Source organism: Gopherus flavomarginatus, chromosome 6, assembly GCF_025201925.1.
Source record: "Gopherus flavomarginatus isolate rGopFla2 chromosome 6, rGopFla2.mat.asm, whole genome shotgun sequence".
NCBI lineage: Eukaryota > Metazoa > Chordata > Testudines > Testudinidae > Gopherus > Gopherus flavomarginatus.
In genome coordinates, this window is record NC_066622.1 from 37,600,067 (window position 1) to 37,624,282 (window position 24,216).

The 24,216-nt window shown below is 46.1% G+C and overlaps 1 protein-coding gene and 1 long non-coding RNA gene across 2 annotated transcripts; both read left to right on the plus strand.

The window, feature by feature from the left end:
* Window positions 1-1,655: 1,655 nt before the first annotated feature.
* Window positions 1,656-14,524, plus strand: LOC127053372 (uncharacterized). Its single transcript, XR_007775014.1, has 2 exons — window positions 1,656-1,946; window positions 12,713-14,524. It is a non-coding gene; the product is annotated as an uncharacterized LOC127053372 (long non-coding RNA).
* A 4,423-nt stretch (window positions 14,525-18,947) lies between these two features.
* LOC127053354 (zinc finger and SCAN domain-containing protein 29-like) lies at window positions 18,948-21,772 on the plus strand. Its single transcript, XM_050957932.1, has 2 exons — window positions 18,948-20,618; window positions 21,264-21,772. Exons 1-2 carry the CDS (start codon window positions 20,091-20,093, stop codon window positions 21,270-21,272), a joined length of 537 nt encoding a protein of 178 aa, XP_050813889.1. The 5' UTR covers window positions 18,948-20,090; the 3' UTR covers window positions 21,273-21,772.
* Window positions 21,773-24,216: the final 2,444 nt, after the last annotated feature.

Here is a 24,216-nt window from a genome sequence, read left to right on the forward strand (position 1 = left end):
CCCAAAGCCCTAGCTGGAGGAAGTTCTCTGCTTCTAGAGCTTCTCTTCTTTGGATGCAACATAGCACTGACGTCACTGTTGCATGATTGCATGGCCCTTTTTGAAAGAGCCGAAGGAAGTTTCTTGCAGGTACCTGTGCAAATTACTTGTTAAAATGCCTCAGGTTCCTGGCTGAAGCTGGTTGCTGTTCAGCTTCCACGATGCAAGTAAGCTTGCTATGACTGTTTATCGTAACTGCTCTAAGAAGAGCTAGGCCTCCAGCCTCAAACACACACAGCAGTGCCAGTAGAGAGATAAGGGGCCATTACCTGTCCGTGCTCACTGCTAATGAGCCACGCTGATCTAGGAGCTTGGAGCTGAGCTGCACCATCTGCAGCATCTTCCTTCTCTTTCCCAACTTCCCCGTCCACTCAGCCCAGAATTTGCAACCAGGGCCCCCCCTACAAGTCAGATGGGGAAGACATCCTGATTAACTGACTTTCCTCCCTCCCCAGGCCTCAAGGGGACCAGTCCTCAACCAATTACTTCATCTCCTAGGACTCAGGAAGCCTACTTCTTACCTGACCCCCGAACACAGACCTCAGGGGACATAGCACATCTCCCCTGAGAGGCATAGGATCTACCCCTCCAGGCCACAGGAGATCCTCTTTTTACCCAGCTGCCCTCCTTCAGGTCAGAAGGGACTCAAACTCCAACCCGTCAGGCCACAAGTTACCTACTGTCCATCCAAACCCCTTTCCATAAAAAATCAAAAAAGTGACCCGCTGCTCCGCTGCCAAAGAGTAGCCACTCCCCACTCAATCACACGATGACATCTCCTCCATCTGCCACCAATTCTAACTCAAGGAAGAGCACACAAGGTACATGAGCTGCTGAGAGGAGTGTCCAAGAGGCGCTGGTAGTTTCTTGTTAGGGGAGAGAGAAGCATAGTGAGTGTGAGTGACTATCCAATGGCCCAGAGACTTAAACTGAAGGTAGGGAAAGCAAGGTGCTTTATGGTGGGAGAGAGGGGAAAATGTGGTGGAGGGGAGCAAAAGAGAAACCACAGCAGAGAGGTTTTTAGGAAGCCTCCTCACAATTTTGGCAGCACATTTCTGAAGTAGGTGCATGCTAACTCTGGTGTCCTGGCCAAATTCCAACAGTGTCAGTCACCTTCCACCCAGCTAACTTCCCCCTGATTTTTCAATTCTGTATTGCATTCTTCACGGCTTTTCCTAGTGCAACATACTGTTTGATGTTAAATCTTCCAGTGCAATGAGGGGACTACAATCAAAGGTGTCCTTATCTACCCAGCCAGGATGTTCCATGACTTATAGAGGCTTGATCATTCTCAGGTGAAAAACCAGGGCCAAATTCTGTCTCCAGATTCATGTGCACATTTCAGTGAGAGCTGCACACACAAATCCAATATTAGAATTTGGCTGTCATTGTTAAATCGGGCACATAGATGTTACCTCTACAAGAGAGAATCTCAAGGAAACAGACACCAGTATTATGCTTACGTAGCTCAAGGACTGTTTTCTCGGCACCTTAAAATTCAGCTGTCATTTTGTGAGGGAGTGTTAATGCAGCCCATTGCAGAGGAAGTATTCTCTCATGGAGACTTCCCTATTGTCTTGATTCCCTTCATCTAAAACATAAATTATTCAGACTGAAGCACATAATTGCCTTTTGTACAGGGAAAGGCAAATATGTATTTTTGTACAAAAATGGTTACATTCTGCCCTGTGAAACCTCACTACGAAGAATGGGTGAAATGGAATGTAGAACAGAGGTGGGCAAGCTATGGCCCAAGGGCCACAGCTGCTGGCACAATGCTCTGGGCGGCCGGACAGTGCAGCTGCAGAGCCATGGCCACAGCCTGACCCGGTGCTCTGTGCTGCGCGCTGGTGTGGCTGGCTCCAGTCACAGCCGTGCCGCCAGCCACCAGTGCTCCAGGCAGCGCGGTAAGGGGGCAGGGAGCAGGAGGGGTTGGATAGAGGGAAGGGGAGTTTGGGGTGGTGCTCAGGGGGTGGGGGTGGATAGGGGGCAGAGCAGTCAGAGGGCGGGGAATAGAGGGGTTGAATGGGTGCAGGGGTTCCAGGGGGCAGTCAGGAAGGAAAGGGGGTTGGATGGGGGTTCCAGGGGTGGTCAGGGGACAGGGAGTGGGGGTGTGTGTGGATGGGGCAGGGGATCGGGGGGGCCATCAGGGAATGGGGGGGTTGGATGGGGCAGGAGTCCCAGGGCAGGTGTCAGGGGGCAAGAAGCAGGGGGGTATAGGGAGCAGGGGCTGGGCCACGCCTGGCTGTTTGGGGAGGCACAGCCTCCCCTAACTGGCCCTCCATACAATTTCCGAAACCCGATGCAGCCCTCAGGCCAAAAAGTTTGTCCACCCCTGATGTGGAACATGGCTCCTTACATACCAATCTACATGCAGTTAAGTAACAGGGAAGTTTTACTAGATTCAACTATCATGTAGTCTCATAACTGGGAAGCTTACCTGTTACTCTCAACTAGTGCACCTCACCTTTGCAGCATTTTGTTTGTTAGAACATACACAGGAATGACCCAGGGACAAATAGGGTAGCTTCTACTTTGAGTCTGTAGAAGAGTGCATGCTGGATAAGAAGCACTGTAGATAAAAAATTATCAACATACTATACGGTTTGCAAAAGGGTTGCTTCAGGAAGATGCGTTTCCTGGACTCTGGTATTGTAAGCCCAATAGTAAATGAGGAAAAGGGGAGAATCATTTTCAATGCAGCATTTCCATTCCACAAGGCAGAGTTCTGTTTATCACTTCTGAACCACTTGGCTTTTATCCAGAGAAATGCTGAAAAAGAGGCAGCTGACCTGAATGGCTATCTAGGTTGGAGAGTACTGTTAAATGCTTATCTGACCAGTTCACTGCTGTCTATGTAACCTGTTCTCTAGCCAGCTTTCCCCACAGCCAATCAAATTTGTCAGCTACAGCCCATTCACAACAGAGAGAAGCTAAAAAATAAATAAATGCTACACTGGCCACCTACAATGGAACACACAGACCAATCCCAAAGCAGATTGTGAAAAGGCCCAGAAGACAGCAATGTCCTATTCCACCATCTCATACTTTCAAGCATGCAAAGCAGTGAATATATCCACTTTCATATTTCTCTAGGAATCACAGTAAGTGATGTACTATTTAAAAAGGAATTTACACTTTGTGATTCAAGCTTAATGACCACATACTTTCCCCTGTATCTAAATAAAGAGGGAAGTAACTTAAGATAGTGAATGAGTAGGAAAGACACCACCAGAGAAGGATGAGTCAGTATTTGTTCAAAGATAAGTGTCTAATCCATCTGTAATTATCCAGTCTATTTATAACAAGAAATCCCTGATCCAGAAGCTTATCAAAAGTCAGCAGCAGTTCTGTATCTGAAAAGGCTGGAGATTTTGGATCAGACAACAGTTGCTGGTATTAATAAAGAAGATTGTGCATGTACAAGGTACTATGCCTTTTAGACTACCAAAGCATTAAGGTTGAGAAGGGCTTATTGTTTAACAGCTAACCTTGTTGTACAGAAATACTAGAGTGCAGCCACCGCTGGTGTGGATGGCACCAACCAACCAGTACATAATATGCTGTGCAAAACAGCTTGTTCCTATAACACTTATGTGAATAGTCTCATTAAAATCAACACCTGTTCACATGAGTAAATGCTGAAGGATTGGACATCAAACTTTATCATTGTTATTCTGTTGCTTACCGGTAAGGAAACTAAATAGTTTATTCCCTGTCTCACAGATGTGTCCCTAGGACTTAATATTTGTAGTTACTTGAAATCCTCAGACAAGCAGCACTATAGAAATGAAAAATTGTGTATCATATTAATAAAAGATGAAAGTTCATATTCACAAAAGGATCATAAAATAAGCCTTGGTAGACTTCAGAAAAGACAAAACATTCAGTGAGGGAAAAGTTTACTACAAAGTATAATTGCTGGGATTCTGAGTAATTAAGAGGTTTGAGATTTGGTTTTAGATTTAACAAGACAAATGGCCTTACACAATATTAAAGCAGAGGGTAGTAAAAAAATATTGATCATACTAAATATGTTCATAAGAAACAATTGTTCCCTGAACTACAATAAGCTGAGAATATGTTTATGTAACTGACAATTAAAATGCTGAAGTCGAAAATGTTTTTTAGGCTTCACTTGAATAGAAGTATCTGCTAAATAAAAAAGCAGCCAAAAACATCCTCTTCTCTTAAATAACTGACATGCTTACAATACTCATAAATCATATGCACGCAGAGTAATTTAACATGAATACCTTTAATTTACTTTAATGTTTTCATTTATTATGTGACACATAATTAGGTCCATGAAAGACACACTTTTAATTTCATGCATCATAAGTTTTTGTTGTTTATTTCACCCACCAGAAGCTGATGTATGTGTATTTGTGTTGCTCTTTCGGTAACAGGACGTGTCATCAAATGTGAAAAGTCCTCAGAACAAAGGAGCAAATTCCAACTGGTGTCATAGAGCCCTCCCACTCAAAACAGATGCAACACAAAATCATAGAAACATAGGGCTGGAAGGGACAACAACAAGTCATCGAGTCCAGCCTTCCTGTGCTGAGACAGGATCAAGTAAACCTAGACCATCCCTGACAGGTGTTTGTCCAACCTGTTCTTAAAAATCTCCAGTGAGAGATTCCACAATCTCCCTTGGAAGCTTGTTCCAGTGCTTAACAACCTTTACAGTTAGGAAGTTTTTCCTAATATTAATCTGCAACAAGGGTGATTTAGGTTAAGACCATTACTTCTTGTCCTACCTTCTGAGGACATGGAGAACAACTGATCACCTTTATAACAGCCCTTAGTATAGTTGAAGCCTTAACAACCTAATGCCTAATATTAGCACTTAATATATAGTGGCTGCAAACATACAGGTGTTTGTTCAATGACACTAGAACCCAGGACCTCAGCACTAAAAAAAAAAACCCACCAACAGGCATCTGCCACCACTTTTGCGGAATAAGAATTCCTTTATCTGTAGACAGCAGGCTGCTAGTATAATCAAATATGAATGGGTGTTTCCTATTGCCCTCTGGTGGATCGAGAGGGAGGGAAGCAGGGAGACAGACAGACCATGACAGTGTATTATACATGTAGGTGCTACAGAAGCAGCATTAACATATATACGTATTCTGGCTAAAGCCGGATATCCCTTTCACTTATCCTGGGCATGATTCTCCAGTGCCTTGCATCTTGAGTCATTTACATCAGTGCAAAGTGAATGGTAGGATTTTACTTCCCATTTTCACAGCTATAAATAACTACACAAGGTAAAAGAAAAGTAGAGAATCAGACTCTTTATTCCTAATAAAAAGGAGGACTCAAACTAAGCTATCAGTCTCTGGGGCAATCCAACTTTGGCATATATTTTTCCAGTTAGCTCTTTGCATAGTTCCACAGTCCATGTAACACCTGATTAGGCAGAGTTCTATTAAGTCACAGAAGGAGATGTTCACACAGGACTGGGGCTCTGCATTCAAACCTCTTTTTGTTTTAAAGAAAAGAAAAGTATATAGTACTATAGTGAGGTGCAAAGTGGACTGGGAGGTGGAGAGTTCAACAACACAAGATCCTCTCTCTTGAGGGTCAGCAGACAGATTCTTTTGCAATATAACCCTGTGGGGGTTTGAAAGCACAAGGCCTAAGTTTGTTCCTACATGAGGGCAGCATGTTGAAGAGGTTCAGGATCCTCTCTTTACATGGCTGGTTGTACTGCTTGGAGGGAAATTTCTGCTCCATCATCTGAAGGGACCTATTCCTGATTTCAGACTCATGGCTTTTAATAGTCTTCCTTGGCTGATTGACTAGTCTGGCCCTGAACAACAAGGCAGTTACAAATCCTGCAGATATGCCTTGAGAACTAAATACATACATATAAATAATGTGCACTTTCATCTGTGTAACTCAGAGCATTTCAATCATTATTGAACCTTACAACATCTCAGAGATAGGGTAACACTAGTCCCATTTTGCAGATGGAGAAGCTGAGGCATATAGAGATTTAGGGTACATCTTCACTACCGGCCATATCGTCGAGTAGCAATCGATTTCTCGGGGATCGATATATCGCGTCTCATCTAGACGCGATATATCGATCCCTGAAAGAGCTCCTGTCGACTCCGGAACTCCACCAACGCGAACGGTGGTAGCAGAGTCAACAGGGGGAGCTGCAGACGTCGATCCCACGCCGTGAGGATGGTAGGTAACTTGATCTAAGATACTTCGACTTCAGCTACACGATTCACATAGCTGAAGTTGTGTATCTTAGATCGATTTCCCCCCCTAGTGTAGATTAGCCCTAAGAGTCTTCAAGTGAGTACTACATCTCCCATTTAGTGACCTAACTTGAGACGTTCTCTGCACTTGTAAAAATCAGGCTTAAGGGGCGTACCCAATGCCACACAGAAGTCGATGGCAGAATCCGGAATAGACCCCAGGAGTTCGGACTCCCAAGACCTACATAACATAGTAATGTATTTTACTGGCTAAGAAGGCAATAAGAATACCTCTTCTTCTACCTACAAAATACTCACTGAAGGCCTAATCCTGCAGAGCCAAGAGCATTCACCACCTTGCAAATCGGGCTTTTTACACACACATAGAAGTATTCCAGAATTCAGAGTACAGAATATTTATATTTGTGTTGCTTAAAGGAAGCTATCTATTTATACAATTCAGTCACTGAACTGTAATGCAGAGGGATTTAGTCCTGCTTTAAGTGAGAGGTTGAGATTTTCAAGTTACTAGCAGCATGTCCACAACACGTGCTAATTTAGTACTCCTAGCAGTTGTTGAATTGGTGGCCCTGGAATGGATACTGAAGTCCACCATGTATCACAGGACACATAAGTGCAAGCTTCCCCTCTCTGCTCTACTAATGTGCCTCAACCTGATGTAAGGGTCCCCTTACTAATATTCAGTGTAAGTGTTTAGGTTGGCTACCTCCCAGCACTAAAAGAATGGGGAAAAGCCAATGCTCCAGGTCATCCTGAATGACAGAGCGGGCAGGCTAATCAGGGAGTCAGGAGGCCAAGGTGGGTCCTGTCCTCCACATGAGCTGGAATTGCTTGGGTCAGACAAAGTGGGGCCAAGTTATGGAGAAAGCAGGGGCCCAAGCTGAGCTAGGGAACAGAGCTGTGCCAGTCAGAGGAGCCGGAAAAGCAGCTCAGGAAGCAGGTCAGAGTTGGGAGCAGAGTCACAGAAGCAGCCCACAGAGCAGACCCTGTGCTAGAAGCAGGGCTGCAGCCACAGAGCCAGAGGGGCTGGAAGCAGAGCAGCAGCATCAGTGCTGAGGCAGGGTGGAGCTGGAGCTAGAACGGTGGATCTGGGGCTGGAGGTGGAGCAGTCTGAAGCTGGGTGCAGTGAGCAACTGGGGCCAGCAGGGGGGATCCAGGGCATGGGTGGCAAGTTTGTAGAAATTTTGGTGGTGCCCAGAACCCACCCCCCAACTCCGCTCCCCCAAACTCCGTCCCCACCTGCCTAAGGCTCTGGGAGGGGGTTTGTGGGGGGGAGGTCTGGAGTGCAGATCCTGGGCTGGGGATTAGGGTGCAGGAGGGGTGCAGGGTGCAGGCTTTGGGATGGAGTTTGGGTGCTGGGTGCAGGCTCCGGGCTGGGACAGGGGGTAGGTGTGCAGGAGGGGGTGAGGGGTGCAGGTTTTGGGATGGAGTTTGGGTGCAGGCTCTGGGCTGAGGGTGGGGCATAGGAAGGAGTGAGGGGTGCAGGCTCTGGGAGGGAGTTTGGGGGTGGGAAGGGGTGTGTGGGAAGGGGGAGGGGTGCACCCTCTGGGAGGGAGTTTGGGGATAGGAGGGAGTGCAGGGGTGAGGGCTGTGGGGCTGAGGATGAGGGATTCATGATGCAGGAGGGGGCTCAGGGCTGGGGCTGAGGATTAGGGTGCAGGGGGATGAGGGCTCTGGCTGGTGCTGAGGGGTTCATGATGCAGGAGGGGGCTCAGGGCAGAGGGTTGGGGTGTGGGGTGAGGGCTGTGGGGCTGAGGATGAGGTCTTCATGCTGTAGGGGGGGCTCAGGGCTGGGGCTGAGGATTAGGGTGCGGGGGGATGAGGGCTCTGGCTGGGGATGAGGGTTTGGGGTGTTGGAGAGGCTCAGGGCTAGGGCGGAAGGGCAGGGTAAGGGCAGCCTGCCTTGCCATTAGTGGAAGGCAGGCACTAGGACTCTGGGGCAGCAGACAGCAGTTCTGCCCAGAATCGCTCTACTCTGGCAGCACCAGCAGGCAGGGGAGAGGCAAGCGCTGTTTTTTGTCAGGCAGGGACAGGGCGTGGCGGCGGGGGGAGGGGGACACACAGGGGGAGGGGTGGCAGGCGGGGGCTGGGACCTGCTCCAGGCAGGGATGCAGGCGGGCGGTGGGGGAGGCCCACGGGGGCCGGGGCCCGATCCAGGCGGGGCCAGGGGAGAGACCCAGCTCCAAATATTGCTGGAGCAGGGCACCCAGCCCTGAATATTCCTGGAGCCCGGGCACCACAAATGTGTATAACCTGCCGCCTATGACCCTGGGCAAAGGGCCCAGCACAGAAAGACACCCCCAGCCAAGGGTCCTTGCAGGCCAGACTGGGAGGGGGATCTTAACCCGACGGGGGGGCTGATGCTGGGAAGAAGGGTCCCACCACCCAAAGCCCAGAGGTGTGTGCCCACCACCACAGCAAGTGTCCAACCCGCAGTATCCCTGCAGCACAGCCAGGGCCTGAGAAGGAGACCTGGGACCTACAAGGAACAGATGTGAACTGCCCTGACATTCCAGAGACACTGTTTGTAAAGTTCCCTGCCACAGAGCGGGTGATGTGATTTCCTTTAACCTTTCCCATTTTTCTTTTTTCTTTTTTTAATTAATTGTTGATTAAATAACTTGTATTTGCTTTAAATTGTATGAAATGATCAGTGGTTCAGGGAGGTGCCCAGTGCAGAGAGAGCACGCCAGAGTGGGAACACCCTAGCCTCTGTCCTAGGTGACCATAGCAGGTTGGGGTTTGAGTTCCCCAGGAATCCTGGGCCCAGCCTTCTTGGAGTTATGAGGACTCTGCCAGACAGGAGAGTGAGAGGGGAGTCCTCAAGGACAGGGAGGCCTCTGGGTAAAGGAAGTGGAAGCGAGGACTCAGATCCTTCCACTACTACCTCTCTGGGGTAGTTCAGAAGCCAGGAAAGTTCCCCACAATAGCGGGACCATTCCCCAGCTTGCAGTGACTTGGAGGGCTCTGCTGTAATAAATAGTTGGGCCTACAAATGTATCCTAATTGTGATCTAACTGTAAGGAGGGAGTGAAAGTTCATAATGTCACAATAACCTTATAACCATAAAAGCTGATGGGAAAAGGTGCAAGACTGAATTAGTAGAAACAGAAAGGCCTACTGATGTAATTCAAGGACTGCATTAATTTTATGACTGGTAAACAAGAAAAGTAGGGGACTGGAATTCAACCAACCAGAATTGGTGGGTCAGAAATTAGGCCTAATTGGTGAACCAAACAAATAATGTGAAGACGGGTTATTCCACCCATCACTCCCTTTGGCATAGGGTGACCAGGTGTCCATTTTTGACTGGAACACCCAGTCAAAAAGGGACCCTGGCGGCTCCGGTCAACATTGCCAACTGGGCCTTTAAAAGTCTGGTCACCGGTGCTGCAGAGGTAAGGCAGGTTAGTCCCTACCTGTCCTGGCATCGTGCTGCACCCTGGAAGCAACCAGCAGTTCTGGCTCCTAGGCAGCAGGGCCATGGAGCTCCACACGCTGCCCCTGCCTTCAGCACCAGCTTTGCACTCCCATTGGCCAGGAACCACGGGCAATGGAAGCTACGGGGGCGGTGCCTGCAGGTGAGAGCAGTGTGCTGAGCTGCCTGCCACGCCTCCACTTAGGAGCCAGACCTGCTGGCCGCTTCCTGGGCACAGTGCGGAATCAGGACAAACAGGAAGCCTGCCTTAGCCCCCCAGCCGCGCCACTGACTGGGAGCCGCTGGAGGTAAGCCTGCCTCCAAACCCCTGGCCCCAGCCCTGAGCCCACCCAAACCTGGAGTCCCCTCCTGCATCCCAAACCCACTCATCCCCAGCCCCACCCCAGAGCCTGCATCCTAAGATGGAACCTTCACCCCCACACACACCCTAACTCCCTGCCCCAGCCCAGAGCCCCCTCCTACATCATGAACTGCTTTGCCCCACCTCCCAGCTGGACCCCCCCTTCTGTACCTCAAACCCTTCATCCTCAGCCCCACCCCAAAGCCTGCACCCCCAGATGGAGCCCTCAATCCCCTGCACCAGCCCAGAGCCCCATCCCATACCCTGAACCCCTCTGCCCCACCCCCCAGCCTGGAGCCCCCTCCTGCACCCCAAATCCCTCATCCCAAGATGCATTCTAGAGCCCGCACCTCCAGCTGGAGCCCTCACCCCTCCCACACACAACCCCCTAACCGAGCCTGGAACCCCCTCCCACACCCTGAACTCCTTATTTCTGGCCCTGTCCCAAAGCCTGCATCCCCAGTTAGAGACCTCACCCCCTCCTGCACCCCAACCCCCTGCCCCAACCCAGCAAAACATGAGTGAGGGAGAATGACCCACCAAGGGAGGGGGAATGTATGGGCAGGAGGCAAGGCCTCGGGGAAGGGGCAAGGCTAGAGTGTTCAGTTTTGTGCGATTAGGAAGTTGGCAACCCTATTTTGGGGTCCTTAAAAAGGGAAGGATGGTGGGAGAGAGGGATTAAAAAACTGTCTGAAAACTGCTGGTTGGAAGATAGGTGAACCAGAAGAAGAGCTTTACCATCCTGGTTGCCACCCCCACTGTCTCCTCCGGGGCTATGAAATCCACAGTGATATCTCTCAGGATCAGGAAAGTGAAGACCTGGAGGTGTCCTGACCACACCAAGTCAGAGAGAGGGGCACAGATGACACCATCACTTCCACTGACTCTGGTTAAATCTTGAACATCACCGAGAGTATAAGACTTGGTTTTTCCTCCATCGTGCTCATTCCTTACCTTATTTCTACTCTCCTGTCCCATTCTTTTTTTTTTTTCCTTCTGTCTAATAAGAGTCTGGCCTACCTGGCCAAGATTTCATCTTTTGCAACAGTATTGTAAGCCTGTGACCAAAGAGGCTGTTACAAACAATTCCCTAAACAGCCCCATGCTGTACAAGTTTGTCAGATCTTGGAGTGGCTAATGAGATCGGGTGCCATGTCTGTGTTTCTCAAGCAGCTTGGCTGGGAGTCAACACAAAAGACAGAAGCTGCATTTTCTATCTTTGCTGTTCTTTTCTCTCCTCTCATGTGTGTTTGTCTTGCTGTGTCTTTTTGGAAATGGGATCGGAATTCAGCAACAGTTCCAGCCCACCTCAGCTAGCTTTCTATTTCTTCCCCCAAACAAAAAGGACAGTTATTATCATATTTAATACCATCTCAGTGTCAGACAAAGGTTTCTTTCTAAGGTTTCTCTCCAGCTAAAGGCAAAGGGGACAAGGGAGACTGTTAAAATGAAAGCCTTATTCTCCTCCCCCTTCTTTTCTGTATCTTTATTAAAAGGTTAACAAGATTTTAAATGGTGTTTGCATCATGGTACTAAACAAGCTGAGTCTCTAGACACGAGACCCTTGTTTCAGTCTGTTTAATGTTGAACGGTTAACAGGGTCATGTTAACACCTTTAACTCTTTGAGCCCGTTTATTTCATCAAAATTAACACAACAGAGCAGCCACTTGAGAGTAGGTCTCTACTGTAATCAAAGGAGAGGCTCAAGTAGACATACTCAAGATATATTAAAGCTATCTAACTCAGGTTCTGGAGTGGTGGGTCCACAGCAGACCGGGCTACCCTTGTGAGTAATTACCCAGGGGTCCAGGTGGGCTTCTACAGCTCATGCTGAAGTGGGAGCTGCTGCAGCTTCACTGCTCCAGGACCCAAGCTAGCTCAGGTATTTCTACTTGCACTGCAACCACATCCCGTGATTACAGAATAAACATACCCTAAGATGGATAGGATAGGACAGGTTAGTCCGCATGCCCATTCAGATGCAGGTCTCTCTACTGGGACTGTCAACAAAGAGCCAACTGGTGTTAAGCACAGTAAACACCTGTACTGAGTGAACACCTGTCCTGAGACCAAAACAGCCCCCACACAGTAACACCTTTCAAATACCTGTATTTTAAAATAAGGATAATAATACTATTTGTCCAGCCCTCTTAAATTTCTCCAGCAACAACACTAAGGATAATGGGCCTGATCCTCTGTTGCTTTCTATCTTGAGTAGTTACTTACACCAACGTAAAATGAATGCTGCTAGTAATATTATTGTCATTCACTTTGCTGAGATGTAAATTGTTACTCAAGGAGAATCAATTTCAGCATCTTTTATCATATTTCCCCTCTCCCTTCCCTTTGTGTGTACACACTAATCATTGACAAAAGGATGTCTAATAATGGATTACCCACTGCCCATGCTGTGTGCACTTAATATTTGTCTCCTGGTTTCATGGTACTGTTGTCACAAACAGTTCTTTACACTTGGTTATAGTTTAATGGCAATCTTATTCACAGGTATCAAAGAAATTATGTGGCTATTGTATTTGCAGTATAAAGTAAACTGGGTAAATTATTTTCTCTCATTATCTAATAAGCAGTAATGCACGTTCTTATAATTTTAAGCTCTGAACCCTCACTGATTCTCAATTTTCCATTTTCAGAATGTTGCCTGTCCAGGATTATTGGTGCTTCTTTTGCTAAAAGCCTCCTGTCCAGGTTCCTGTACCCATCACTGCCCATCATCTTCTTTGGGTCTTAAAGTCACTCAAGATGGACTGTAGCTTTAGAGACTTCTTCTGTTACCCAGTGCAACACAAGAACATTATCTGCAGCACAACCAACTAAAAGCAAAAACAGCAGGAACATCTGACAGCCTTTGGATCCTGAAAAGGATCGATTTATCTAACAATGCATGCTGCTGTGACTGTCAGATTCTCTACTTGAAAATGTGGTTAGAAGCCCAAGCTGCAAGTATGCTTACCAGCAGGGTTATTTGTTTCACTCAGCTGTTGCTGAGAGAGTGAATTTACCTCTTGCTCCAGTCCTTGAAGACATTATTCTGGCTTCTTGTTCAATTATGCATTTCTCTTCATTATTGTTTTGCTGTTGTTTATTTTACTAATCTATGGGGTCTTGATGATAAGAACTACCACATTTCAGATGGATGTTTATAGTGACAGAATGGAGCTCCCCTCTACATCACCTTCAATTTCTAATTAACTTAAGAATCACAGGGCACTAAGCAATGCATCATGCTACTGACTTATATATGCTAAAATACTGGGTAGGAAAGGACAACAAAAGCATCTGCTTCTGTAGATGATTCTTTAGTAAAGCATTTGACTGACAAGAACAGATGAGAATGGCACTTTGCAGTGTTAGGAATCTAATCAAGAATGTGTACACTAAACAAAAAGCATGACATACAATTGATTATGCAAGCCCTAAACTAACTAGCTTGCTGGCTTAAGCATTAGTCTGCTGAACCCAGGGTTGTGAGCTCAATCCTTGAGGGGGCCATCTGGGGCAAAATCTGTCTGGGAATTAGTCCTGCTTTGAGCAGGGGGTTGGACTAGATGACCTCTTAAGGTCCCTTCCAATCCTGATATTCTATGAGAACTGGGGTGAAACTTTGACCCCACTGAAGTCATTTTGCCCCAGGTGTTGTACTTACTATTTGATTTGGTCTAAGTAGTCAATCTACTCCTAGCAGTAAAGGTTTGCAACTTTAGACCCTTAATTTCTATTGCACCCTTTATATTAACTGTATCTCAAAACTCTTTACAGAAAATTGAAGCTACTAGGTTAAAATAATAATTTAAACCACAATTTTTACTTATGTTACATAAGATCATACATAACTTTTGAAATCTAGATCAATCATCACTATATTTGTTTAGTTTTTGTATTTCTCTCCATTTGGACAGTAAAAATAGAGCAGCCAGTTTCACTTCTGCTTACAATAAGCGTGTCAATTCCACTTTTAGATTCTGGTGTATTAACACAACACCAAAAGATTTGAGTTTCAGCTTAGAAGCAGATCCAAACCAAATTCACAGATCAGAGCTCACGGCTCAAACGTATCTCCACAATGAACCAAATCTTAAATTACTATAATTTTGGAAACTTCATATTACAGTATAGTCCTAACCATTGGAAAGTCAACCTTCATTAACAGTTATCACTGCAAATGGCTCAATGGTCTTTAAAACAGGAAATAACTTCAGTATCTCAGATACCAAAACGTAACTGCTGATAAAATGCTTTTTTTTACAAGCATCCATTATATAAACATATATTTTAATGGTCTAATTGTCAGAGGTAAGGCCTGAAGTCCACATATATTTTTCTACACACATTTCCATGGTCTTCTCAAAATTATTATTGTACAAATGCCTAGTTTTCAAGCATAATCATGGCAATTATCCCGTACACCATAGTGTGCAAATAAAAGCACACAAAAATACATGAGATCATTGGGTCTCAGGTTTATAAAAAAATCAGATCCTTAATATTTTAGTGTGTATATACTATAAAAATAGATCTTATTTTGTCATCAGTGCCCAGACAATGGGGCTCATAAATGGTTTTCAGAAAATCATTTTAGTGTTAAAAGCCTTCCTCTACCCCACACCACTACATTCCAAGAGCTTCAGGAATCAGCGATCGATATAGTGATGGTGAGCATCCATATTGCTGGTGATCCATCAGGCCACAATAACCATGCCATTTGGCTAGAAGAAGAGGAATTGCTCAGGGCGTTCTAAATTACCCAACACACACATACCTCCCAATCCCCCACTTCTCCCTAGCTATTGCTGCACTGTGTCACAAATTTTGCACAAACACACTAAACATGTCCAAGTGAGAAAGCATATTGTGCATTTTCATCCATGAAGCAGGCACCATGAGACACAAGATATACACTAAATGTGAGTAACAATAGGAAGTGTACTGCTTGACAAAACAATGCAGCTAAAAAGGTTTAATAATTGGATGTGAAACCAGCTGGAAAAGGACAATGAACAAATATGCTTGATAGATTTGTTCCAGTGCTTGGTAAATTCAGCTGAGAGCATAACTGGGTTTTGCTTATGCTTCTGGAACATGTGTGATTATGGGTAAAATATAGGGCAGATAAACAGTTTTGAAATATAACTAATTATTCAGAAATTATTGATGATGTTAATATAGAGCATCATACAGCAAATTCTATTCACATGTATAGTATCCTAATGTAGAATAGCTTCTCTTAATGAGAATCTTAAGAGACAGATTGGTCAGACCATATCAAATATCTTGTGATAAAAATAAAGAGGAGAGAGACAGAGTGTGTGTGTTAAGGCAGGGAGTGTGCAAGTGGAAGAGGGAGACATTATTAAACATTTTAAAATGTTTAAGTGAAGCTAACTGACAAACGTGCCAAACACATCTGCTTGATCACTTTGTTTTTATGTTGCATCACATCCCCACCCACCCCTTTCATCTCACATTCTGCAGCTACATTTTCCTCTGTTTAGCTTGTCAGCTCTTTGGGGCAGGATCCTTGCCTATATCTATGGCAGGGGTAGGCAACCTTTCAGAAGTGGTGTGCCAAGTCTTCATTTATTCACTCTAATTTAAGATTTCGAATGCCAGTAATTCATTTTAACGTTTTTAGAAGGTCTCTTTCTATAAGTCTATAATATATAAGTAAACTATTGTTGTATGTAAAGTAAATAAGGTATTTAAAATGTTTAAGAAGCTTCATTTAAAATTAATTTAAAATGCAGAGCCCCCTGGACCAGTGGCCAGGACCCGGGCACTGTGAGTGCCACTGAAAATCACCTTGTGTGCGGCCTTCGGCACGGGTGCCATAGGTTGCCTACCCCGATCTATGGTCTGTATAATGCAAAACATACTTTTGGTGTTATATAAATAATCACTAGTGCAGAGCAGTGGGAACTGGGAGTAGAGATCTGCATCTGCCAGTCTTTCATAAAGAAGCAAAGAAACCCAAAAATGTAAAAATACAAGAAGAAAAAAAGACAGCTCTCTCTCTCTCTTTTTAAAAGATATATTAAGACTCTCGGGCAGTTTTTCTTTATTCTCATCAAAAGTCTCAACTGGGAGCTCTTGTCCCTAAGAATCTGTATCCTGCATGGAACTTCTTGTGGCCCAATAGTTGCATAAAATATGCATCTGAGCCTCCACACTGTTCAAGAACAGAGCAAGTTCTGCATATTATGGACATGCAACCACAGTTTCTGCACAAATTTCACTTTCAAAGACTGTTAGCAACTTATTTCGCTGTGTGGAAAAAAATAATAGACTCAGATAGGGCCTTGCTGCAAAACCAACCAAGAACACCATGCAAAATTCCCTTCATGGGAATTTTGACCCAACCCAACACCTGCAAAATTGACCTCTGCACCACTTATTGTTGAAGATTAGTGACCACCACTAGGCTCCCTGCAAAACTTGCATCACTGTGTCCTAAGAAAGAAAACAGACAGCCACCTTAGGAGAGCTTCTAGTCAATTTTGAAGACACTAAGACTTGGCACCAATAAGTTCACCAATTTTGGCACTTTTTCCATCCTCCCTTTTCCTAGGCAATACTTATGTAGTTTCACAAAGTTCCTTTCAAAAGGATGGGTCATGGAGACCCTTGGGAACTTATTCCCATCCAATGCCCTCCCCCTACTCCAGAAAGAGTGGTGCTAGTCCTGCCATCAAGCTGACTGTAATTATTTTTGTACAGCAAAACCTGTAAAGCAAGTCTGTATTGCTGCCATGTCTTCGATCCTCTTTCCTGTCACAATCTGGCAAAGACAAGCAGCTCAACAGAAACTAATGAGTGTACGCACAAAAAGTTGGTGATTGTATTCATTGTAAGAGCCCTTTTCTAATTACATTACTGCAGGTTCAGATGATTCTTTGAATTTTTGAAGGCAGAGCATTTTTAATTCTGTTTTGTTGGTTCTCCAACCTTCTTTTCTTACAGCTTCTTACAGTTGATTTAATTGCAGACTGCTAGAATTATCCATTGACATTTCCTTTCTTCAACTAGCCTCTGCTATTGCACAGCTACTTTCATGAATACCATTTTACAACAGTAAGCTACTCGGGTAGTAGGTGTTTGTACGTAATAGGATGGCTTATGTAGATTGTTAATGTAATGGGCTACAAAGCCTTTTACTGCAAGATCATGAGTTTGAATACAGCTAGGTTCACTAGTGACCAAAAGTCTGTATCAGCAGATTAATTAATCAAAAACAATAAATGCTTGATGAATTAACTGGATGGTTGTGTTCCAGCTCCTAGTGCGCAGACTGTTAGATCACAAAAAATTATTATCACTACCACCACGTTTATAAATTGTGGAACTGGCAATTTCAGCAGCAAGGCCAAAGACTGAATGAGTATGAAGCTAGTATGAGAGGCAGAGGTAGGTCCATCCAGTTCAAGATTGGGACATACTGGCGGGATGTGAGGAGGCGGCAGCAGCTTGTGTTACCCTTGTCTTCTATGGACAGAGGGCTACAGTCTCCAGGTCTGTCCAGCTACGTACCTTTGAAAGCTCAACTGTTTTAATGTGTAAATAACTAGTTACCACTATTGCTCGGAATAGGAGACTTAGCTTATTTGTGGATGCGGTCCTGCTGCATGTCCATTTAAATAAATGAAATTACATCAGGGATGACTCTAGTTCTGGGTGTTTATGGTGTCATTTATATCGTGTTATACTGTGTACAACCTTCACTCTGGCCACACAGATACATCACAGAACATTATTCTCCTTCATGTTCAATGCCTATAGGCCATTGATGGAAAGCCCTTATGTCTGATTCATGTGTTACAGCCAGCTCTGGAGCTATATAATGTCAAATAATGAGAGAAAAGCTCATTTTCTAAAAATTACCTCGTCTCATGCCTTTCAGCCAACTCTCTGATTAAGCTGAGACTCCTCTGGCAAATATAACAGCCTCCATATATTAATGGAGTCAAACTGTAACATGATTATGCAGTTATTCAGACTTGACAATTTTGCTTTGCATCACTAATACCCTTGCTCTGAATCCAGCCACTTGGGATCTGCCTTTTGAAGTTGCTACACTCAGACGATCACACTGTTCTCTTCAATGAAGCAGCCCAATAATTAAGAATGAAAAATCATTCGTCTAGCCTGAGATTTTCCAGGCAAAGGGAGAAATTTTCTGAAAGAGTTTGGGGCACTGAGAACAAGAGAGAGTACGCAACATTCTTCAGGACTCCCCATCATGTTGCTAGGGGCTCTGTTGAGGAGAAGCCCACAAAGGCAGCAGAGAATACAGAACAGCCCTGCATGTGAAGGGTGGGGCTGGATGGAAAAGGAGAACTGGAGAAAGCAATCATATTTTCTAATGGTAATTTGAACAACTAAACAGTGTAATAACTGCCTGAAACAGGCACTTTTAAAAAATATTATTTACACGTGTAGGATAATCATTTTCTGAGATACTGTATTTCAGTGAATTTTTCTGGGCCTCGTAGGACCTATTTTCATTCATTTTCTCAAGCTGTTGCTATTCTGGAGACACATAGCTTAGGTGTTTGGGGTCCTGGTTTTCAGAGGTGCTGACCACCCCCAGCTCCACCTGACACAGATGGGAAGTGAGGATACTCAGCACCTTGATATCCTCCACAGCAAGAAAGGAAAATGTTTCCTAACAGTACAGATCTTCTCCTCCTTCATTGTAATACTGCACAGGTTTTGAAGGATATTCAAATCTTTTCCAGAAGCCTGGATAGCCCAAGGAACTAATAAATGGATACACAGCCTTTCACCTCTTCAGTGGTCTCCCTCAAAAGCTTTGCAGTTGCGATAGGTAGCTCAGTATCTGCAGTAGTGTAGGGGTCCCTATGGTCTCTGGGTCAAATCCAGCCTGGGACAATAGTGACTGTAAATTGTTACATCCCCAGTTCTGGTTTGTCAGCCAATAAAGTTAGCTGTTGGTCCCAGTCCCATTCCTAGTATTCACATTGCAAAGCCATCAAGCTTGCACTACCATACTTGTGTAGGTGAATATAGTGTGGGCTGCCCACTCAGAAGCTGGAAATGGGTGACAAGGGATGGATCACTTGATTATCTGTTCTGTTCATTCTTTTTGGGGTACCTGGCATTGGCCACTAGCAGAAGACAGGATACTGGGCTGACCCAGTATGGCCATTCTTATGTTTCACCTCCACTAAAAGTCACAGTAGAATCAAGACACATATTTGCCTCACTCCAGTTACTGCTGCTGCTACTTCTCTTTTTCCATACTCTGATCACTCTCACTTGCTGGAAGCTGCCTGTGGCTAGTGATCTGGCAGCAAGAGCAGCTGCGGTTGGAAGGTACTATGGCTCACGCAGCCACTTCACATGAGTTCTAAGACCAAACACCGTGGTGCTGTAGGGCACTGTATCTGGGAATCTATGCTGGTGTGATTTACACAACAATAGGCTGGTTGAAGAAGCATCTGGCCCCTATGAATCTCTGAGCAGAAGACTGAGAAGCATCAAGTGAAATGGAGAGTAGTCAAGTCTCAGCACGAACAGAGAAAATATAGCGTGAAACAATCTCCCTACTCCACAATCTGGTCTGTTGTGGTGGGTGATAATGTACTATCCTTCCATTCACACTAAGGGCTTGGCTGCACTGTAGAGTTGCAGCGCTGGTGGTGGCTTTACAGCGCTGCAACTCACTCACCGTCCACACTTGCAAGGCACATCCAGCGCTGTATCTCCCTGGCTACAGCGCTGGCTGTACTCCACCTCTGCCTGGGGAATAACGACTGCAGCGCTGGTGATGCAGTGCTGCTCCACCAGTGTCGCCACCAAAAGCGCTGTAATTGGCCTCCAGAGGTATTCGGAGGTATCCCAGAATGCCTGTTCAGCTACTCTGTTCATCAGTTTGAACTCTACTGCCCTGGCCTCAGGTGACCCGCCCTTTAAATGCCCTGGGAATTTTAAAAATCCCCTTCCTGTTCGCTCAGCCAGGTGTGGAGTGCAATCAGTGAATCTTTCCAGGTGACCATGCCTCCACGCGCCAAACGAGCCCCAGCATGGAGCAATGGCGAGTTGCTGGACCTCATCAGTGTTTGTAGGGAGGAAGCTGTGCGGTCCCAGCTGCACTCCAGCCATAGGAATTACGACACCTATGGGCAGATATCAAGGGCCATGCTGGAAAGGGGCCATGACCGGGACGCGCTGCTGTGCAGGGTTAAAGTAAAGGAGCTGCGGAGTGCCTATTGCAAAGCCCGCAAGGGAAACCGCTGCTATGGCGCAGCTCCCACGACCTGCCATTTTTACAAAGAGCTGGACACGATACTTGGGGGTGACCCCACCGCCAATCTGAGGACCACGATGGACACTTCAGAGAGGAGGCGGAAGGAGGAGGAGGAGGGGGGAAGGAGGAAACCAAGAGTGAGGGTACTGGAGTGGGGGGAGACACCCCGGAGTCCCAGGAGGCATGCAGCCAGGAGCTCTTCTCAAGCCAGGAGGAAGGCAGCCAGTCGCAGCAGCCGGTACTTGGTGAAGAATAAGCAGAGGAGTGGGTTCCCGGTAAGCAGCTTTTATTTTCAGGATGGAAATTTTTCTGAAGAGAAGGGAGAGTTAGGGCTGCATGCGTGCATGCCTAGATGTGGAATAGCCTATTGATGTGGTCTATCATGTCGCGGTAATTGGCCTCGGTAATCTCTTCAAAAGTTTCAGCCAGAGCGTGGGCAATGCGCTTGCGCAAGTCTATTGGGAGAGCCACTGTGGTCCTTGTCCCAATCAGGCTAAAACGTCCGTGCCACTGTGCCACGAGGGGTGGGGGGACCATTGCTGCACACAGGCAAGCTGCATAGGGGCCAGGGTAGAATCTGCATTGCTGTAGAAGACCCTCCCGCTCTTCCCAGGTGACCCACAGCAGCGAGATATCTTCCAGGATCAACTCCTGTGGAAAATGTTGGGAGAGTGTTCAGTGTAGGTGCCCCCTGCAGCTGTTTGCTTTCTGCAATGCACAGAAACCCCATTACAGCCCTGAAGCAATCAGTCCCCCTTACTCACCATTTCAGGGCTCCTGTGGGTTATGTGCGCTCTCTTTGGTATGGGAAAATTATGCTAAAGTGAAGACTGTAAACTCCTTCACTGTGTGGGAATAACTGTCTGAGATATAAACAATGCTGCCTCTGTTAAGTGTTGCCTTTTTTGCCTTTCCACAAGCAACCTTGAGTTCTCGGCTGCCCGTGTTATCAGCAGCTCAAAGACTCCAAAACTTCCGGAAGAAGCTGCGAAAAAGCAAAGACGACCTGCTGCAAGCAGTTATGGAACACTCTGCCAGAGAGAATCAAAAAGTGCAGGACTGGAGGGAAAGGGAAAGCAGGATCCGCCAGAGAAACGCAGCGGCCAGGAAGAAAAGCACAAAGCAGCTCATAAGCATCCTGGTGCGCCAAGCAGACTCTATCCAGGCGCTCGTAGCCATGCAGGCAGAGCACTACTGTGCCGGCCCCTGCCCGTCCCAAAGCTCTTTCCCTTGTGCCCCAATGTCAGCTCAAAACCGCCTTCCCCAGCATCCAGGTTCTTACCACCACCAGCTACCTCCAACACCTGTACGTTCACCAACCAGCCCTGAGAACTACGACCCTTACCCTCTGCACTCAACCCCCATCACCATGCAGTATAGGCATCCTGAAGTGCAGCAGTCATTGCACAGCACTCCAGACAGGACATTTTCAAACCTGTGCTGTACAGTTCCCCACTGCACCCCCCTGCCCTTTTAGATTCCCAAAATGTTGTGCGTCTGTCAATAAAGTTATTTTCTTTTCAGTAAACGAATTCTTGGCTTTGAAAACAGTCTTTATTATTGCAGAAAGTCAAAGATACCTTAGCCCAGGAAAGAAAGAGGCACTGCAAATCAGCTTAGGAAAAATGGATTCCTACTAACATTGTAACCACTGCACTTCACTCCCGTGCAAGGCACCAAACATTACTGTTGGTTTTCAGCCTCAGATTCCTCCCTCAGGGCATCCCTAATTCTTGAAGCCCTGTGCTGGGCCTCTCTAGTAGCCCTGCTCTCTGGCTGTGCAAATTCAGCCTCCAGGCGTTGAACCTCGGAGGTCCATGCCTGACTGAATGTTTCACCATTCCCGTCACAAATATTATGGAGAGTACAGCACGCAGATATAACCGCAGGGATGCTGCTTTCCCCCAAGTCTAGCTTCCCATACAGAGATCGCCAGCACGCTTTTAAATGGCCAAAAGCACACTCCACAGTCATTCGGCACCGGCTCAGCCTGTAGTTGAACCGGTCCTTGCTCCTGTCAAGCTTCCCTGTATACAGTTTCATGAGCCAAGGCATTAATGGGTAAGCGGGGTCTCCACAGACCACAGTGGGCATTTCAGCATCTCCTACTGTGATCTTCCGGTCTGGGAAAAGAGTCTCTGCCTGCAGCTTCCTGAACAGGCCAGTGTTCCGAAAGATGCGTACATCATGCACCTTTCCAGGTCAGCCTGTGTTAATGTCAATGAAATGCCCACGGTGATCCACAAGCGCCTGAAGAACCATAGAGAAATACCCCTTCCGATTAACGTACTCAGATGCTAGGTGGGGTGGTGCCAGAATAGGAATATGCGTCCCATCTATCACTCATTTGTGCAAAGCCATCCACAATGTCCTGCACGTTCCCCAGAGTCACGGTTCTTCTTAGCAGGATGCGATTAATGGCCCTGCAAACTTGCATCAAAACGATTCCAATGGTCAACTTTCCCACTTCAAACTGGTTCCCAACTGATCGGTAGCTGTCTGGAGTTGCCACCTTCCAGATTGCAATAGCCACAAGCTTCTCCACCAGCAGGGCAGCTCTCAATCTCGTGTCCTTGCGCCGCAGGGTGAGGGCGAGCTCAGCACACAGTCCTATGAAAGTGGCTTTTCTCATCCGAAAGTTCTACAGCCACTGCTCGTCATCCCAGACTTCCATGACAATGTGATCCTACCACTCAGTGCTTGTTTCCCTATCCCAAAAGCGGCATTCCACGGTGCTAAGCATTTCCGTGAATGCCAGAAACAATTTCATGTCATACACGTCAGGCGACTCGCTATCATCGTCGGACTCCTCATCACTTTGGATCTTAAGGAATAGCTCAACTGCCAAATGTGATGTGCTGGCGAGACTTGTCAGCATACTCCTCAGCAGTTCGGGCTCCATTTCCCACAGAAATAGCGCTGCACAGAAACCGTTGAGAGAGTCAAGATGGCACCAAACGTGGACGGAAAAACAGGGATTGTTGGGATGTGAAGCGATGCGTCATGGGGCGTTGAGACAGGAAGCAGAATGACCCACCCCCTCCGCCCTCTTCCCACAACCCACGGCGCCAAAATGGGATGAGGTGCTCTGTGGGATAGCTGCCCATAATGCGTTACTCCCAACACCGCTGCAAATGTTGCAAATGTGGCCACACTGCAGCAGTGGTAGCTGTCAGTGTGGCCACACTCCAGCACTTTCCTTACACAGCTGTATGAAGATAGCTGTAACTCCCAGCGCTGCACACCTGCAAGTGTAGCCAAGCCCTAAGTAACATTGAACTCCTGAGAGTTTTGTCTGGGGATCTGTGTGTATAAATGTAGGATGACTGAGTGAGGTAGACAAGCCTCTAGTGAGGCTCTTGTCTGCACTACTGCTCAGAGACTTCGGTATTCAGGTGTGAAAGAAAACAGCTCCCAAAGAAGGAGGTATTGATATAGAAGCACCAATCCAACAAAGAGCTTAAGCATGCACTTAGTGCAATTGGAGTTAATGGGACTATTCGTATGCTTAAAGTTAAGTATGTGCTTATTATTTTGATGGATTGAGTCAAAGACAGCCAAGACAAAAAAGTAGCTTTTATGGTCTCTTTTTCTGCTTGTGGATCTATAGCATTTATCTAGCTTCCTCTTATTGATTCCAGATCTGAATTAATCCATGGTCCTTATTGATCCTGTAGCATCTCTCATTCTTTAAGGGACAGAGGAGATGGGGAAAGAGGAGGAAAGAAAGGCGCAATGCACTTTAATGAATCACCTTTATGGAAAACATTACAGATTTCTCCAGTGTTATACAGTATATGGATTGCTTTAAATCAATGAATTTTTCACCTGCAATATACTGTATTGAGTGATGTAATTTACTTAACAGAAAAT